Source organism: Taeniopygia guttata, chromosome 3 (genome assembly GCF_048771995.1).
Source record: "Taeniopygia guttata chromosome 3, bTaeGut7.mat, whole genome shotgun sequence".
Classification (NCBI taxonomy): domain Eukaryota; kingdom Metazoa; phylum Chordata; class Aves; order Passeriformes; family Estrildidae; genus Taeniopygia; species Taeniopygia guttata.
Genome location: NC_133027.1, coordinates 16,812,318 through 16,830,310, shown reverse-complemented (window position 1 = coordinate 16,830,310; position 17,993 = coordinate 16,812,318). Strand labels below are relative to the sequence as shown.

Genomic DNA, 17,993 nt, shown 5'->3' with positions numbered 1-17,993 from the left:
CTCAGTGAAATATCTCCCCACATGTGCCAGAGACTCTGGGGACCTTGACAGAAGGAAGGTCTTAGTTGAAAGAATGAAATCCAAGTTCAAAGAAAATCTAAACCACTATAGTGATTACAAAAGAATATAGAGTACTGTGGTCCCCTGTGGTGCTAGGGTCACTGTTTTTTCTGCTCTCCTCTGCTCCTCCCAGTAGGTCTTTGAGAGCTGCTGAATACTAACACAAGCTCTGGGAGATCTGGTGAGTGGGTTCCTGATAAACTGCAGAGAAACTGTATTCCTGACACAGGTCAGTGACATTAATAGGTCTAAAAATGACTGTTCCTGTGAAAGAAGTGCTATTGTTCAAAATTGGATTTTTCCAGGAGCATTAGAGAGCCATTCCTCCAGAGAGCCCACCCAACTTCTCCAACACTGCAGGGACACCCGCTCTCTACTCCAGCTGTTTCTGGGCCACCAAGGTATCACAGAATCAGAACAACCTGGGTTGGAAGGGTCCTTAAAGATCATCTAGTCCCATCCCCCTGCCATGGGCAGGGACACCTTCCACTAGACCAGGCTGCCCTGAGCACCATCCACCATCCTGGCTGTGAACACTTCCAGGAATGGGGCACTCATAATCGATTCCAGTGCCTCAACACCCCCACAGGGAACAATTTCTTCCTTACATTCAACCCAAATTTAGCCTCTTCCAATTTAAAACCATTATCCCTGGTCCTATCAGCATGTCCCAACTGGTGTGCTGGGAGCTCCTGCCTCCAAGCATGAGGGAGGTTGGCTTTGATAGAGGTTGGTTCCCTTCCCACTGCCCACCCCGGGCTGCCTGGGGGCTCCCCAGCTCCAAGGCAGAGCAGTGTCCAGCCTTGCTGAAGGCTGCTGCAGGGAAGACAACTGGGGTGTGAGTCTGTGTGCCAGGGATGATCTAGTGCCCCCCTCAAGGCATCCCACCTGCCATCCTCCAGGGATGCACCCTGCAGAATCCCACCTGCCATCCTCCAGGGATGCATCCTCCTTAGTCTCTGCAGGTACCAGTGTATGATTTTTCATGTAAGCCAGAGAAACTTTTTCAGAACATTTGATGCCTTCACTGAGGGCTTCAGAGTATAAATGCATTTATTTCTGTTTCACAGGTCCTAGGAATCATAAAGTACTTAAAATACAGCATCTTAAAAGGTGTCCTGCAATTTTTTCTTGCATTTACATGTAGTGAAAATTTCATCTGATGCCTTTTATGCTTCAGCTGAAGCTGAAGCTGAAGCTGAAGCATAAAGTACTTTTCTACTTCTGAATAAGCAAATACTCATAATATGTTAACATGCAGATATAATAAAAGCAGAAACCCAAAATACCAGGTTTCCCTGTCTGGGAGCACTGAAAATCCTATTTCCTTAGGGGACAGAACTTTCTGGTTTACTTTGCAGTCAGCTAATGGTAAAATGCAGTGATTTTTCTTGTAAGACAAGAAATATTTGGGAAAGGCCAGGAGTAGCAATTACGAAAACTGATCCCAAACAGCTGCTCTACAAGAGCATGCAAATACCTCTTGAGGAGGATGACTGAAATGGGGATGTGCCTCCTGTTTTCACTCCAATCACTGGGATGGATCCACACCCAGGAGCCCCAGGTAGGACACCTAGGCTGGGACCCTATCCCAAAGGGATCATACAAATCCTGTGTTCTCTGATGGCTCCCAGGAACCTAATCTGGCAGCGGGATGGTGGGATTTGAACTCTGGGATTACACTGCCTATGCACTAGATGGTGGGCTCAATCCCCTTTTCCTCCCACCTCTCATACTGGGGACCAGACTGAAAGAGACAATGCCAAATTCAGACCTGGACCTGAGACTTGCACAAGCACAATTCGGCACATTTTAAGTGGCAGAATGGTGAATTTCATGCAACATCCCCTTAAGTTCTGGATCAGATGATATTGCTGCATTTTTTTTTTACTAAGTTCAAAGCAAGATCTTCCTTGAAAGCGCCACATTTCAACACCTCTAGTATGGCACTTAATTCTACTACATGTTCATTTAAAAATAGCATTTAGAAATGAGCTTCTAAATATTGATTCTTAAGATGAATTGGTCCCTCTTCCAAGTGGTACCAATCATAAATCAGCAGCTGGTGAGGATCTTCCTGCTCTCACTGGGAGCTGATAGGTGAACTTTCTCCTCTGTGCTTCCCAAGCAGCCACACTGCCCCTCCTGCTCCAGTCCCCTCCACCAGCCACCTCTGCCGTGCAGTCTCACACAGTGGGACGTTGTGGCAGCAGCAGTTCTGCTCAGCTGGGCTTCCAGGATCCAGCAGTTCTGCTCAGCTGGGCTTCCAGGATCCAGCAGTTCTGCTCAGCTGGGCTTCCAGCATCGTGCCTGCCGTTCTCGTGGTGGGGACCTGGATTCAGCGGCAGTACTCCCGCTCGATGCTGGCCATGAGCTCCTCCTCTGAGTAATCATACAATATTGTGGACTGCCCCAATGACTTCTTGTTGCTTTCTGGGCACCTATCATGGAAGGGAATGAATTATTGGTGTTATGAGAGAGAATCAGGCTCTGAAGATACAAGAAGATCCTTGCTTCTTCTTTTTTTTTTTTTTTTTTTTTTTTGTGAATGGAAAGATTGAGCTGCATGTGGCTTGTTGAGACACAGACACTCTGTCATGTCTAGTTCTCATACCCCACTGGAACATTGCCTGCTGACATTTGCTATCACTTGGCACCAACTTAGTCTGTGAGTTCACCACAGTACAACCCTTACAGTACTCCAGGATCAAGCTCCCAGAACCTTTTGAGTTAGGCTCCAGGCCCAGCTAATGGACAGTGTAATCTTTATGCTACTTTTAAGATTTTAGGGTAAAAGATATCATTTTGTTCATATTTGTAAGGAATCTGAGTTTCAACCAAAATATGAATACAGCTCCCTGAAACTGCTCTTATGGCCTTTGTTTTCACATCAGCACAGCCCTCCCATGAGTGGGAACTGATGTATGCCTCAAGGAGAACTGGTATGGGGTTTATTGGTGTTATCAGAGGTGGTTTATGCTGAGTTCAAGAGAAATCTGTCCCTACCTGCATAAGGGAGAACAGTGACAAGTCTTCTGCAGGCTTTGGCCACTGTACCTCATGCTACCAATTAAGCCTACTTGATCTTACCCTTCAGGACTCAAGAGAGGAGCCAGCAGCTGACAAGTGCCTCCTTGGCCTTGCAGAGGTCTGGGAGGTGAGCAAGCTGGGCTGTCAGGCTTGGAACACATGGCTCCTTGGAATGGAGGTCATGGGGAGATGCAGAGCTAAGTGGAGAATTGAGCTGGTAAATCCAAAGTGCTCTGCCATGCCATGTTAACCAAGACTCTCAAATCCAAAGTGCTCTGCCATGCCATGTTAACCAAGACTCTCAAATCCAAAGTGCTCTGCCATGCCATGTTAACCAAGACTTTGTGACCATCCACTAGTGAAGAACAAGTAAGCAAAAAATAAATGCTTTGGTTTTGTGTGTCAGTTAGTTCGTTGCCAAAGAGGAGAGATTTTCAAGAGTTCGTTGCCAAAGAGGTGATATCCACTAGCATGGCTCCAGATCTGTCCCAGACTCATTATCTATTGAATTCCTCTAAGGATGAGGTCTATCCCAACCATTGCTCTTGCAGCTGGGTTGAATAAAATTAATCCATTAGCATCCTTTAATAAAAAAAAAATGAGGACCTGTTTACTAGACAAAATCACAGAAACTGCCCCAAAGCAGGTATGTAAATGTAGAATCAGAACTGAAGAAAACAACCCTGAAATGCTTTTCTAAGGACACTTTTGTCCTACAGGGGTGGTGCTTTCACACTGCTCTCCTTGGGCCAGGCAGCATCCTCAGGCTCCTGCCCAGCCCAGGTGCTCTGACTAAGCTGTGTTTGCCATACCCATGTGTGTCAGAAATAGCCTGGTGTTTTTTCTGGAGTCACCTGATGGCCAGCTGATGACACTGGCTACTGTAGGTATTCTACAGTTACTTACACTGCACTTTGCCCTTGATGGCAAGTTGTACTAGCAGCAAGCAGGATTTAGCAACCAGACTCTTCTGCTTATTCCTTTTATTCATTTTCCTGCTGAGGGCTGCAAGGTATCTGATTTCCACTGCACTAGGTTAGACCTGAGAAGAAAGCTACAGGTCCAAGAGCTCAAATCATACAGCAGCATTTACAAAGCAATAATGGGAAAGGGAAGTGCAGAAATCTTAGTTAAAATACACAATTTACTGATTTAAAATCTACACTGTGACAATCCTTTAACTAATTTTATGTTACGTGATGAATAAGAGGCAGAGCTCCTGGCAGCTTGCTTGCAGGCCCACAGAAGAGCCATTGTTTCTCTTAGCAGTTACATAATTTCCCACTGTTAATTATTCTCAATGCTTTGGTTTGCATGGAGAAAATCTGCAGGTAAAACTCGTTGAGACACAGATGTGCTTTGGAAAAAACAAAAGCAGACTCCACTTCCTATGCACATCCCAGAAATGAGAGGAAAAGAGAGGGCTGCATTTCTTTAAAGAGCAAAGGAATAGCAAGTTGCAGTTCATTCTATTTCTATATTTGTGGCAAAATTCTGTATCATTTAATACAGGAAAACTGAAATAAAATAAAAAATTAGAGCTTTAATCTGGATAAAAGGAGAAACTTCTGCACTCTGAGCACAGCAAGCAGAGGAACAGGCTGTGTGGTGGCACAGGCTCTATCCTTGGAGGCTTTCAACACCTGATGGGACAAAGCCTGGGGCGTTCTGGTCTGACTTCACAGCTGATCCAGCTTGGAGCTAGAACTAGGAGATTGGACTAGAGACCTCCTGAGGCCATCCCAACCTAAACCTCCATCTCAAAGGCACGTTGTTGCAGCTACTTCTGCCGATCCTAGAATTCAGTGAACAGCTGTGGCAGGGAAACCCAAGCTCAGGATGTGCATAGGACAACAGCTGGTGGACCACAGGCCTCTCCTGTGCTCCTCCAGCTTCTCCAGCAGCAGAGGAGGCACCTTGCTCCACCTGTCACTAGGTGCCAGGGCTGCAGAGCCTGGCTGCAAACACACTGAGTCCACCTGAGGGCTGTTAGACCTTCCAGCCAGCAAAATAACAGGTCAGTACCTTGAGTGGAAAGATTTTCAATCCCCAGATGTTCTGGGGAAGGAGACAAACATGTCAAGGTGCAAAGCTGAGAGAGAGAGTTAGATGAAAAGCATATAAAAGGGGAATTTCCTGTGTGATAGGACAGCAAGGAAAAAGAAGGCTAGTGCAGCTTTATCAGGATTACTGGGCAGGCTTCTGGGTGCCTCACTGCTAAAATGTTCTTAACAGCTTGGAGGGAGTTTAGAAAGCAGCAATAAAAGTGATTGAAGAGGCTGGAGCAAAGCAATTTAGGAAACAGGAAAGCAAGAAATGTATTCCATTTCAACTACAGGCTTCTTGATGTTCCCTTCTTAAGGGAAGCAGGAATTATGGGTGGGTTTTTTTGTGAAGACAATGAACTATGCAAAATGGAGAAGGAAATGCAAAGGACAAAAGCAGACCAACAGCGAGCAAAACCACCTATGAGAAAGATCCCGGCCATGGGGATGGCTGTCAGTGCCATATCCCTGGTGTCAGGCAGGTGCCTGGTGTGGGGGAGAGCTGCCTGCAGGCTCCCATGACAATGGCCCTAATGGGTGACCAGGGTGACAAGCTCCCAGGCAGAAACCTGAGTTAAAACTGGCTGAAAACTCGGTTGGGGTGAATCTAGGCCAGTGTTTTTTATCATTTTGCTGAGGATGGGCAAGTCCAGGGTTAATTATTAAAATGCCTTCTGCAAGACCTAGCAGCTGAAAAATGGGTCAGAACAACGCCCTGGTAACTCTGCCAGTGACACCAGCCTTGGCAGCAATTATAAATCATTACTGTGTGCCTGGGCTGTGTCATCCACCCATGAACTACCAGATGCTGGAGAGCAGTTCCCAAAAGATTTTGGGGAGGGAGGATAAGAAGTAACACAGCCCAACCAGGAGCACATCCAAAATATTTACCAAGGGCTGGTTCAGATGCTCGTGTGGTGTCACACGGGCATGTTCTAGGACAGGAGTGCATGCCCACCTCTATCTTGCATGACTGCTCTCTTGACAGACACTGTTAAGTCTCCGTATCTAGTTCTTCTTCTCCTTCCTTGACATTTGCTTCTCTTTTAATTGGCTTTATGGGAATTTCTTCAGTCAGCAACTCTATCAAAACAAGTCTGACTTTTGTTTGTAAAGTGTTTACCTAGAATGATTCCAGCCACAGAAATGTGAAGGATAAGACACCTACACATGCACATTAACCTCTGTTTCCATGGCTTGATTTGATTCTATTTGATTTGATGTCTTCAAAAATTTGCTGGGTGCTGGGCCATTTACAAAAAACTGTTTGCATAGTTCTTGCCAGCAGAAATTACAATTCTGCTTATCTCAGGCAGTACAGACACTTCACATGTGAGCTGTGCTATGGGACTCTTCAGTGGGTATAAAGTAAATGTTATCTAAATGAAAATAATCTCCTGCTCTGTCATCCCAGATCAGAAAACATTTTCTGCTGTCTCAAGCCTTCCCCTTGCATGTCAAAGAGGGTGGGAGAAGGAAAGCCTTGGCAGAGCGTGAGGGCCCAGTGGGTGCCTGGGCCCAGTGAGCTGCTTAGGGGCCTGGCAGGGCTGGCTGTGCACCCCAGGAGGAGACTGCTCAGTTGCCATAATAGCCCAGGGCCCACTGAGGATGCTGGAAAGCACAGGAGAGGTTCAAGTCCCTGTGAGAGCACCTGTACAAGCCTTGCCATCAGAAAAGCCAAGGGCAAATGTGTTTTCCAAGCACTCTGGGAAGCAGCAGCCTTGCCAGGTGAGCTCCCTGCCAGCTGGGAGAGAGAGCAGGCGCAGGAGGGCGGACAGCAGCCTTGCCTGGGCTCTGCTGACACATCCAGCAGCACTGCTGGGCATCGGTAGGTCACACAGCCCGTGACCAGGGTCTGCAGATTAGGCTGCTCTCAAGTGCTGCAGGAGCAGAGGGGCTGGATGAGAATCAGAATGAGAATTAATGCTGAAGAGAGTCACTCCTTAATGTAAGTAGGTGATATTTTAAAATGGTTTTTCAAGCCTGTTCATTTCGCCTGTTTTTTTAGCATGTGTTAAACTGTCCCCATTCCTGGTACAGGCAGACGTGGAGGCTCACTCTGCTGGGCTGTTTTTGCTTATGGAAAATTTCAGATTTCTTTTGTTTGGCACCCAGACAGCAGGTCCCCACCATTCCCCCGTTCCCGAGGGACACTCGTGTCTCTAACTGGCGCAGCATTGGAGCATCTGATGGGCTTTCTCTTACGATTTCTAGGGAGCAAAGAGATGTTGTTCTCCTTTTGCACATGCTGCAGAGCCCACAGGTGAATCAGGGCCTGAGCTCTTTGCTGGAGCAATTCTCCACAGCTTTGCACTAACTACTCCAAGGTGCATCTCTGACATGTGGACATCCTAAATTCTGATTGCTCACTACCTCTATACTACACTTGAGATGGAGCCTGGATCTTTTCAAGCAGCACCTGATTTTTTTTTTAATTTGAAAATAACTAAAACGGCAGAACATTTAGGGCTATAAACCATTTCACACCATTCCCAGCTCCTTTGCAGTGTGAGGAATGCAGAAATAGCAGAAAGGTCCCTTTTCCACATGCTTTTTCCCCTTGAAGATACCATGAAAACATGGATACTCACTGCTGGTCAAGGTTGTTGTTCTCTGGGCCTGGTGGGCTTCTGAGTGACAAAGCCTAGGACAGAAGACAAGACAGTTACAACACTTTGAAGTCAAGGAAGGTGATTCTCCCCCTCTGCTCTGCTCATGTTAGACCCCACCTGAAGTGCTGTATCCAGGTCTGGTGTTCTCAGCACCGGAAGGACATGGACCTGTTGGAATGAGTCCAGAGGGGGACCATGAAAATGATCAGAGACATGGAGCACCTTTCCTGTGGGGCTGAGGTAGTTGGGGTTGGTCAGCCTGGAGAAGAGAAGGCTCTGGGGATACCTTGTTGCAACCTTTCAGTACTTAAAGGAGGTCTACAAGAAAGATGGAGAGGGGCTGTTTACAAGACCTGTAGTGACAGGACAAGGGGCAATGGTTTTAAACTGCAAGGGCAGATTTAAATTAGGTTGGGGATTTGAAATTAGCTGATCTTCAAAGTTCCCTTTCAACCCAAAGCATTATTTCTTTCTATAAAACCTATCTCTGTCTACAGTGGGCAACCTGTCCTAGTTTAAACTCCCTGGTTTGGTTTAAACTCTCAAACAACCTCTGTGGAGACAATACAGGTACAAGAGACTCTCCCTTCCCAGCCCTGTTGTGCCAGCTCTGTTTCAGTACTCAGGCCAGCTGGGTGGCTGCTGGCTACAGAACCAAACCCTGAACACTGACCTGAGGAGGAAAACCTCCCAGTTTTCCATGAATGCCCGCTGTGCCACCAGCTGCAGGTAACATATGAAAATACCTGCTAAGGGAGGAAGCCATAGCAACATCAACCCAATTTTCACCTGACAAAGATGTTTCCTGGAAAAATTATCCATCTGGGGTGAAACATCCATCTTCCCTATGCTGGAATCTTCAGGCTTTTAACGGGATACCTGGGGAGCACCCAAAGTGGAACCTAACAGTATTTATAGTGGAGGCAGGGATGGCACCGTCCGTCCCCAGCTGGGCCAGTAATGACATGAACCCTCTCTAGCCAAATACTACTGAGAATAATGTATCTCTCATGTTTTTCTACCTTTTCACTGTATTCTCACCGGGAAAGGGAGTGGAACAGGGATTTGTATCTTGGCTTATAATTACCTTTTCTGAGGTGCAGTCCTGCAGCTGGTGGCCTCCTTCATACAAGGTACCCTGAATCTCACAACAACACTAACAAGTTAAACAGGTAGCACCAAACCAAGGCCTTCCAGAAAACAGAAATGAAAAGCTGTTCCATCAGTGTGGAAGAGAGGAAAGTATTTTCTGTACAAGAAAAAAGGGAAGTGTCTTGGTTTGAAAGACAGGAGGCAGGAGTCTCCCTTGGAATGGAAAATGTAAACACCTTCCCTCTGAATTATTATAATTTTGAAATTAAGGGGCTCTCAGGCGAAGATATGAGAATAAGAATAGCAGTTCTTTACTAGTACGTATGACAAAGCAAATAAACAACACTGACAGTGAACACAAACCAGGCCCAGCCTCGGCCGCGGCGCTTTCCCTGAGCTGCAGTTCCGGGCACGGCCGGCAGGGGCGCTGCGGCTCCCGGCGGGCGGGACAGGGGCGGTGCCTCCCCGCGCCTGCAGGGGGCGCTGTGGCTAATGGCGGCTGGGCCCCGGCGGGAGGGGTGGGAGCGATGGAAGGGATGGGAGCGGTGGGAGCGGTGGGAGCGGTGGGAGCGGTGGGAGCGGTGGGAGCGGTGGGAGCGGTGGGAGCGATGGGAGCGATGGAAGGGATGGGAGGGATGGGAGCGATAGAAGGGATGGGAGCGATGGGAGCGATGGAAGGGATGGGAGCGATGGAAGGGATGGGAGCGATGGAAGGGATGGGAGCGATGGGAGCGATGGGAGCGATGGAAGGGATGGGAGCGATGGGAGCGATGGGAGCGATGGAAGGGATGGGAGGGATGGCAGGGATGGGAGCAATGGAAAGGATGGGAGTGATGGGAGCGATGGGAGCGATGGAAGGGAGGGTTTGCTTCACCAGCCCGGGGACAGCCGATCCCGGTGCCCCAGCAGGACTCTGGGAAGCAGCACGCTGGGCCAGCAGGACGCTCGGCAGGCAGGGAGGGGGTGCGAGGCTGAGTGCAGCGAAAGCTCGGAGCAGCGCAGGAGAGGCAGTGGGTGCAGGGCAGCGGCAGCCTGGCTCCCAGCAGGGCAGGGAGAGCCCAGCTCAGGATCCCGGTACCCGAGCAGATGGTGCTGGTCCCTTTGTTAGTGAGGCGGGTCTTAATAAGGTCCCAGTTCAGTGGCTGCTCTCATGAGCAGAGGCTCATCCCATCCGAAGCCGAGGGAGAGAGAGAGAGCAAAAGGACAGAAACCTAACCACCAACAGGAGGCAAAGGAACCAGGGGGAGGTGGGGAAAAGCTTAGAATGCAGAGTCATTTTCTGTTCCTCTGCTGTGTTTCTGCAGGGCTGGATGGGATCAAGTGATTCCTCAGTAAGATCACGTATATGCTCTTAGAATAGCTCAAACCTGTGCTGCCTCAAGGTCATGCATGGGACTGGTGCTGGAAAGTGTGGCAGCAATGGAGGGGCAATGCCTCACTATAGGCACTGCTGCCTACAACAGTGATGCCTTCACACAGTTTTGTGCCAATTAAAACCTGTTGGTGTTGGTCAGGCTTGTATGTGCCATCCACTAGGTAGAAATGTCCACCTGGGTGTCATGTTGCATGACACCTGATTTTAATTTGCAAGGATATTTTTTCACTGCAGTCTTTCCTCAGCTGCTTCTCATGGGGAATGGACAGGAGTTGAAGTTTAAACACTGTCTCAGACACTGCGAGGCAGACAGAGAGGTGTTTGGCAGTGAACTGCTGAGTTCTTCCCTGCCTCTTGCAAGGGCTTTGTGCTGCTGTGGTCACCTTTGGCTCCCATGCTTCAGCAAGTGAAGAGGGCTGCAGCAAGGACACCTCTCTCATGGCTCTGGGTGAACATCTCTTCCAGGTGAGCCCTTAGTAGCTTCCATTTCAGGAGCTGGGAAAGGTATCTGTTATACACTGTATTTCACATCCTGGCTTCCAGCTTAAAATGACAAAAGATGCCGCCAGTCTTTCATAGAGTTTTAGTGTAATACCTGTCAAAAGGCATTCCACATCTTTCAGAAGAGCCCCTGCTCTTTGTCAACACTTTGTTTTCTCTGGAAGAGGATGAACTAGTCTAGAAAGAGCTTCTGGGTCTAAGCAGAGATGTGAGGGTATGTGAGAAAGCTGACAATGAGGTAAGACAGTTCTCTCCTGGTTATTTACAATTGTTTCTTGGCAATCTCCCACATGTAACAAGAGCAAGAAGCAGTGCCAGGAGAACAGCATGCTGAGCTCCAATGGCTGACTTCTCCTGGGATTGTATCCCACAATGCAGTTCCTCATCCATCATCCACTGGACTACTGCTGGAGCCCGAGTTTCCTTCCACCAGGTGAAGAACATTATTCATCCTCAGCACTGAGGGAAATAGAGTTCTTCAGGAGTGCTTTGATATATTTCGTGAGAACCCAGCTTCCAATACTTCTGTGCAAAGGACGGGTTTGGATCATTTTAGAGAGGCGTTTGGATTGTACAGTAGGTTGTCTGTTTTTTCTTCTTGTGTCTGACTCCTCCATATTACGAGCTGTACGTGTTGTGTGGGTGGAAGACAGAATTAATTCGTCATCAGGATAGTGCAGCTCTGGTTAGCAGAATCTGCTTCTCTGTGCAAAACCTGCTCCCACCTTTTCCAAGGGATCTGTCAGCAGCAGTACTTATTTCCCAAGAGAATTTGGATCTGGCACATGTAGATTTCTACCAGCATTTCATCCAGTGCATGACTCAAAAACGGTGGCAAGTAAAAACAAAAGGCCTTTTCCCTGCCACGAGCGTCTCCATGGTTTGGGAGCTGCTCCCCATCCCTGCGGGCAAGGGACCCCTGGCTCGGCGGTGCCCGGGTGACACCGTGTGCCGAGCAGCAGGCAGGGCACAGAGCACGCCTGCCCTGGGCTGTGAGACACCATAAAACTGACCCCACCCAGCCGGCTGGGGATTGCTGTAATGGGTGTCTTGCAAGTTCAGCAGATAATTAGTGTCAGCCCTTTATGTGGGTTAGGATGATGTGCATGTCAGGACACTTTAATATTATGGGTTCCTATCCTACAGCTAAATAAGTAATTGCTGGCCTGGTTGGCCTGTGTCCTGGTAAGAGTTAAATGAAGTCAGCTTCTCCTTTCTGCAGCTCGCAGTCATCTTTTTATTACTCATCTAGACCATGGTGTGTTGTCTTGTTTTCCACCCCATTCTCAGCACAGGCATCCTGTGCTGACATCTGCTGTGCCACAAAACCCCACATCACCCCCTCCTCCAAGTTAAAGGCTTGGATATTAAGCTCACCCAGTATGTATCCACATTTAATTTAATGTCATTTCACGTGGGGTGGAATGGTTTGTCAGTCATTGCTCACAGAGTTCAGCCATCCTTTAGGGCAGCATCTCCTGGGAGCATGGCCGAGCTGAGAGCTGGGAGCAAGAGCTACTTCTCTCTGCTGCACGCAAAAACCCCATTCCTGGGGTGCAGCTTCCCACTCACCCCAATCCAGCCCAAGTTCCTTGTGGCCCTGCCATGAGGGCCCAGCCCTTAACCCCCTACTTTCTCTGTTAGCTCCAGCAGCTGTGAATAAGCTGGGTAAGAACACCCTTTCCTGGAACCTTCCACAGGGTGATCTGGAGCCATGTACCTCTGGAAGCTCTAGAACTGCTCCCAAGCTGCACTGAAACCAGCCAGCTACAGTCTTGACTAACACTGTCTCCAAAACTCAGAGGCCAAATTCAAGCCCTCTTTGAGATGGTCCCTGTGCTGCTCCCCCTAAGCAATGCCCAGGCATTATTTGGGAGACTACAAGCTGGTCCTAATCAAAAATCATGCCAGCTCAGTGGGGCAGACCATCAAGGTCCAGCACTGGGCAGCTGCTATGGTACATTTACCAGTATGGCTACAGCTCCGAGATGCAGCAGAAATACAGACTCTGAGTGCAGCTCAGGTGCAACTCACGTCCAAGGAGTGACTGAGCCACGTGAAGGATCTACACAGGAGCAGCGTGGTCTCTGCCAGTGCTGGTCCACTCGGTGGGCTTTAATAATGCAGAGTTTCTGAAACATGTATGCCAGTGCCTCTTTCCCTGCCTCTGCAGCACCCTGCAGCAATGCAGCACAGGACTGGGGCTGGGGCAGGCAGCACTGCTGGCATCAAGCCTCTCCAACCTGCAGCCAGTTATTGCTGGCTAAAAAAAGTCGCTTACCTAGGGTGCCAATAGGTACCAAATGTGACACACGGCCCCAGCCCCCAGCTGTACCCCAGGCAAAGCACTTCCAGCTTTGCTTTGGTCTGCAGCAACATCCTCTGGCCAGTGAAGGAATTAGGAGCAGGCGGTGGACGGGAAGTGGGCGGGGATGCAAGGAATTCCCACGCTTCTCCTCTCCTGCCAACTAAAACAGCAGCTCCCAGCTATTCTGTACATGCCCTGGGCTTATTTTTTAGATCATGCATAGTTTCCAGGGCAAAAGCCACCCATGCTCTGCCATGTGAAAGGGGAGAGTTGTGGAAAATGCCCAGTCAGCAGTTTTCCAAGTCCAGGTGCAGCACAGCTGTGCTGGGAGGGTGATGCTGACTGAGGGGACAGCCCAGCTCACTGCTTCTGGGCTCGGGTAAAGCTTCAGGGGCTTTGAACAAGACAAGAAATACAACGGCATAGAAAGGGAGACCTTTAACTCAGCAACTGCCAGATCTACAACTGGACATTAACTGCAGAATCTGAAAGAATCTGACTTTGGGAAGTTCAGGGAGTCCCAGATATTAAAAGGGAAATGACATTTTCTAAAGGCCCCATGCTCCCTATGAAAGTGTAGCACAATGTCTTGATTTGAGGGCATTTTTGACTATTAAGACAACCAGGAAGAAAATGTTGAAATAAACTGCTAACAACATGGAATTAGAAAGATGAAATTTCTGTTTGAGGGAAGTACATTTTAACAAGAGTAAAAAAATAAACCTGAGTTCCTGTAAGAAGCTAATGGGGCATGGCATTTAATGTTCCTTCAGGACCCTTTTGTGTTTGCAGCTGGGGATCAGCCAGCCACGAGGTGACGCTGTACCACATCAGTCTGCAGAAAAAACATCTGGCTGAAAAAATCAGGCAAAGGTTTGAACACTCGAGTGTTTTAAAATTATATGATAATCCCTCTAGAAGATGGTGAATACACCCTCTACCTGTGTTACTCCTGTGCTGCAGCTGGGATGATTTGCTTCATGGAATCACATCCTGTCTCCAGTCAGGAGGAATGATGATGCCATGGAAAAAGATGTTGAAACCTAAACCCTAGCATGTCTGTATTATTCCTCCATTTCAGGGAACCAATGGGAAAATGCATGATGCCACAGCCTCTGCCCTGGCTTCCACCAAGAACTGCCACACCTGCTCTGTGCTGCAGCAGCACCTGCAAAACCTCAACTACATTTTTTCTGTCTTGAGCAAAGAAACAAGGAAAAGCTCATACAGCCATCTGGAATTACCAGCAAAGCTGAAAATGGATGTTTGATGCTGACAAGAGGTACTGGGTCTGCTCTGAGGCCTGTGCAGGTTTCCCATCAGGATTTGGTTCCCAGCCTGCTGCTGTGATATGCTTTCATCCTTTTTCCTCCCAAGCACTATTTGAATATAATAAAGATGGCTCAAGCCTTTAAAGGCAGCTGCATGTCTCTCCACTAGCCCTTGTCACCTGGCCTGACTGTCCATCAGTGTTCCCAGCTTGCTGCTGGATGTTAAATTGTGCCAGGGTTCAGCTGTTAAACACAACACTGATGTACATCATACCCAGGAGACACCCAGCCGGGACAGCAGAATGATGAGTCCTGTTTGCAATTCTGCTCTCTTCTGACTGGTGTCAAAGGTCTCTTCTACTCCCACGGGCCAGAATCTGCTCCTCCAGGGGCTATTTCTCATCAGACTTTCTTACTGTGATACCTCCATGTTGCCTTTCCTCTTCCTGCCTTACCTTTCCCCCATTAACTCTGTTAAATTAACTCATCCTTTCTTCTCTGAAATTTCTTTGCTTATCATCCAATTTGGACAACTGAACAGGGCAAAACAAGCAAGTTCCTACCACAAGACAGAAACTACAAATGACTTGAAAAGCTGGCAAGACTGAGAGAAATTGCCATAAAATTACTATCGATGCAATGAAGCTGATAGCCCTTTTCAGAAACCTCCTCCCCCAACCTCCTGGGAAGGGTGGGACTGCAGTTTGCACAACAACCTAAAACTGCACTCAGTAAACAACCAAAACCTGGTGCTGCAAAGTTTTCCCCCTCCTTTTCACAGGCTAGTGACTTTTTAGGCCATCTCAGGTTCAGGAAAATAAAGTGCTACCAAGGAAAGCTTCAAGTTTTCCCTGAAACTACCTCAGACTTGTACGTCTGTTGTATCTTTGAAAAATACTGGTAGTTCTTTGCTGTCTTTGTCTGGGTGCAACCAGAGGTGTGAGCTTCCTCCTAAAAAAGAGGCAGCAGCAACAGCTGGATGAGGACACATACAAGATGCTCAGCATCACTGCTGCCTCACTGGCGGCCCTGCTGTGTGCTGCACACACTTGGCCTCACTGGATGACCAAGGCCCCACATGCCTGCTCCAGGCTGAATTTTGAGAACCCTCATGGACATCTCTGTGCTGCAAAGCTTGATAGCATTCCCACCCTGGGTCTGCACCACAACCTGGGGTGATTGAGGTGACGCTACAGGTTCCTAAATCGTTTCTGCCAGAGAGGGAAGTCTGAAGCAGGGACTGGGGCATAGTGACCCTCACACTACCCCAAGGGCCACATCTTAATTTCTTCAGCCTCTGTAGTTTGCTCCTTGTCATTGGTTCACTGGTATCTACTGTCGTAGTAGACTGTCTCTACTGGTGTTAGAAAAGAAAGATGAGGGCAGCTCCATTGCCTTTTTGATATGTTATTCTCCAGAATGTACATCACTTCAGAATAGGGCTAAGATACTGATTTATGCACAGGAAAACTCACAGCTTATTAGAATTATTAAAGATACAGCCGTGATATTCACATGTGGAAAAAGAGGGAAAATGAACCAGCAGCCTCTATTCCCATAAGTAAAGATAAATGGGAGAAGTCAGGAGGATTATTCCTAAATGAGAGGCCCTCAGAGGAGAAAGTAGTGCTGGAGTAAGCTCCATTCATTCTGCAGGAGGGTTTGGAGTTTAAAGACCAAGGAAAAAAATATGTCATACAAGTTGTCTGGGTTTTTTTTCTTCAATTTCCAAACCTTACTTTGAGGTTTTTCTTTAAAACCTGTCTAAATAAAGGGTTCTCATACAGAACCCTGCCAAGTTTCCTAATGGAAAATTTAGTTTGTATTAAAGTAATCCTTAACCCATGGATGTGCAGTTCAGTGATGGAAATTACACCCTTCTAAAGAGCAAAGCTGAGGTGTGCAATGCAGAATGTTCCTGGGTCCTAAATATTTCTTTCAATTTTTTAATTTATTACTTTATTCTGGCAACTTTTGTCTATCTGTGGAGAGCAGTGTTTATCTAACAAAAACCACACAGCTTCCAAAACCAAGCTAAGATGAAAGATGTCGGTGATTTTCGACCTCATCACTAGCTGATATATATGCTGCTGTTATTCTTAGATTGGGAAAAAAAAGCCCAAAAGATAAATCTCAACTCCCTCGGAAGCAAATCCATTATTTGTTAAAGAGACTGAAATGTGCCTTTAGGAAGAGCCAGACTGCAGTTGCAGTGGACTGGCAAACATTAAAGGGCAGCTTTATGTTCACATTTTAAACCTTCTGTTTACAAGTCCGATCCAGGAAAAAGCAGGAACCGAACTGTAAGAAGTCGATGTATTTCAAAAAGTCAGGAAAAGAAACTTCCAGTAGCACCGGGAGACCGAAAAACGGGATGGCCCCTCTCGGGACCGTGTTTCCCTTGCACCGGAGACTGAAAAGGCGAAGAGAGCAGCAAAGGGAAAAGCAAAGAGAGCAGCAAAGGGAAAACGCAAAGAGAGCAGCAAAGGGAAAACGCAAAGAGAGCATCGAGCCTGGCTCGCAGCGGAGATCAGAACTCAACGCCGCTGACGTTCGGAGGGCCGCGGCGGGTGGCACGGCTGCGGCGGGGCTGCGGGACAGCCGGGCCGGGCTGCGCTGGGGCCGGGGCCGCCGCGGGGAGGGCCGGGGGTCCCGTTCGGGGGTCCCGTTCGGGGGTCCCGTTCGGGGGTCCCGTTCGGGGGTCCCGTGGGGCCGGCGGGCACTTACCGCCTGCTGCAGCGGGGCCCCGCCGCCGCCTCCCGCCGCCTCCGCGCCGCTCCCGCCCGCCCGGGGCTCGGCGCTGCCGCCGGCGGCCGCGGCTCGGCGGCCGGGACCGGGCGGTGCCGCCGCCCCGTCGCCGTCGGCCGGCGCGGTGCCCGGCGGGTCCCGGCTCTGCCCCGCTCTGCCCGCGGGGCCCCGCCGCCGGCTGCTGCCGCTGCCCATGGCCCGACCCGGCTGGGGCGGGAGCGGCGCTCGGCGGCCCGGGAGCCTTTCGGGGGGAGAATCCCACCCCGAGCGCCCGGGGCCGGGGGAGGGAGCCGGCGGCGCAGGGGAGGGGTGCGCGGCCGTCTCTGATGGTGGTTTTGGGCAGGCTGCCGCGCTCCCCTGTCCCTTCCAAAACTTTCCAGCCCAGCCCGTTAGCTCGGGCCTCCCAAACTGCAGATCCTTACACACATCTCCCCGAGCTGCGGGGAGGACATTGTCATCTTCGGGGACCATGCAGCAGGAGCAGCACTCCCGGGCTGCTACACTTAAGCCCGGCTGTCGCAGACGGGTCCCGCAGACCTGTGCAGAACAGCCCAGCCCGGGGCGGGTTTGCGGCACCGTGCGCGGTTCTGCCCTTATTCCCGGCTCTGCCCTTATTCCCGGTTCTGCCCTTATTCCCGGAGTTACAGGGAACTCCCGGGCAAAGGATGGGCCAGCCGGGCACGCCTTTAGCCGATGCCCACAGACGGAGTCACTGCTTCCCGACAGCCCGTCAAGCCTGTGCAGCTGATCCCCCAGCCATCCTCGGCTGCTCTTTGCTTCCAGCAGTACAGTTCGACAGTGTTCATTGTTCGACAGTGGAAGATTATAGATATTAAAGGCAAGGCTGTCATTCCCTCCAGGGGAGTACAGTGGCTGCTTGGTGTCCAGCCCGCTCTGCCTCCCTTCCTTCCAAACCAGAGGCTGATAGAGGCAGGTGGCACAGAGGTGTCA

At 49.3% G+C, this 17,993-nt stretch overlaps 1 protein-coding gene across 2 annotated transcripts; it reads right to left on the bottom strand.

Moving 5' to 3' along the window:
- Window positions 1-1,095: 1,095 nt before the first annotated feature.
- Window positions 1,096-17,458, bottom strand: CYS1 (cystin 1). Of its 2 annotated transcripts, XM_072926366.1 has the most exons (4): window positions 17,022-17,458; window positions 7,727-7,779; window positions 3,151-3,287; window positions 1,096-2,501 (listed from the first exon to the last, which is right to left on the bottom strand). In XM_072926366.1, the coding sequence occupies exons 1-3, from the start codon at window positions 17,235-17,237 to the stop codon at window positions 3,161-3,163; spliced, it is 396 nt and encodes a 131-aa protein (XP_072782467.1). In that variant the 5' UTR covers window positions 17,238-17,458; the 3' UTR covers window positions 1,096-2,501; window positions 3,151-3,160. The 2 variants fall into 2 exon arrangements, with proteins under 2 accessions (XP_072782467.1, XP_072782468.1); XM_072926367.1 differs by lacking the exon at window positions 3,151-3,287 and having other exon boundaries at window positions 17,022-17,408.
- Between the last annotated feature and the right edge of the window lie 535 nt (window positions 17,459-17,993).

Excerpts from the sequence above, each read along its gene's own strand:
- CYS1 (XM_072926366.1), bottom strand. The coding sequence starts at position 17,237 with ATGGGCAGCGGCAGCAGCCGGCGGCGGGGCCCCGCGGGCAGAGCGGGG. Across the intron at positions 7,780-17,021 it reads GGGCCCCGCTGCAGCAGGCG|GCTTTGTCACTCAGAAGCCC; the intron begins GTAAGTGCCCGC and ends CTTCTGTCCTAG. Across the intron at positions 3,288-7,726 it reads AACAACAACCTTGACCAGCA|CTCTGCATCTCCCCATGACC; the intron begins GTGAGTATCCAT and ends TTCTCCACTTAG.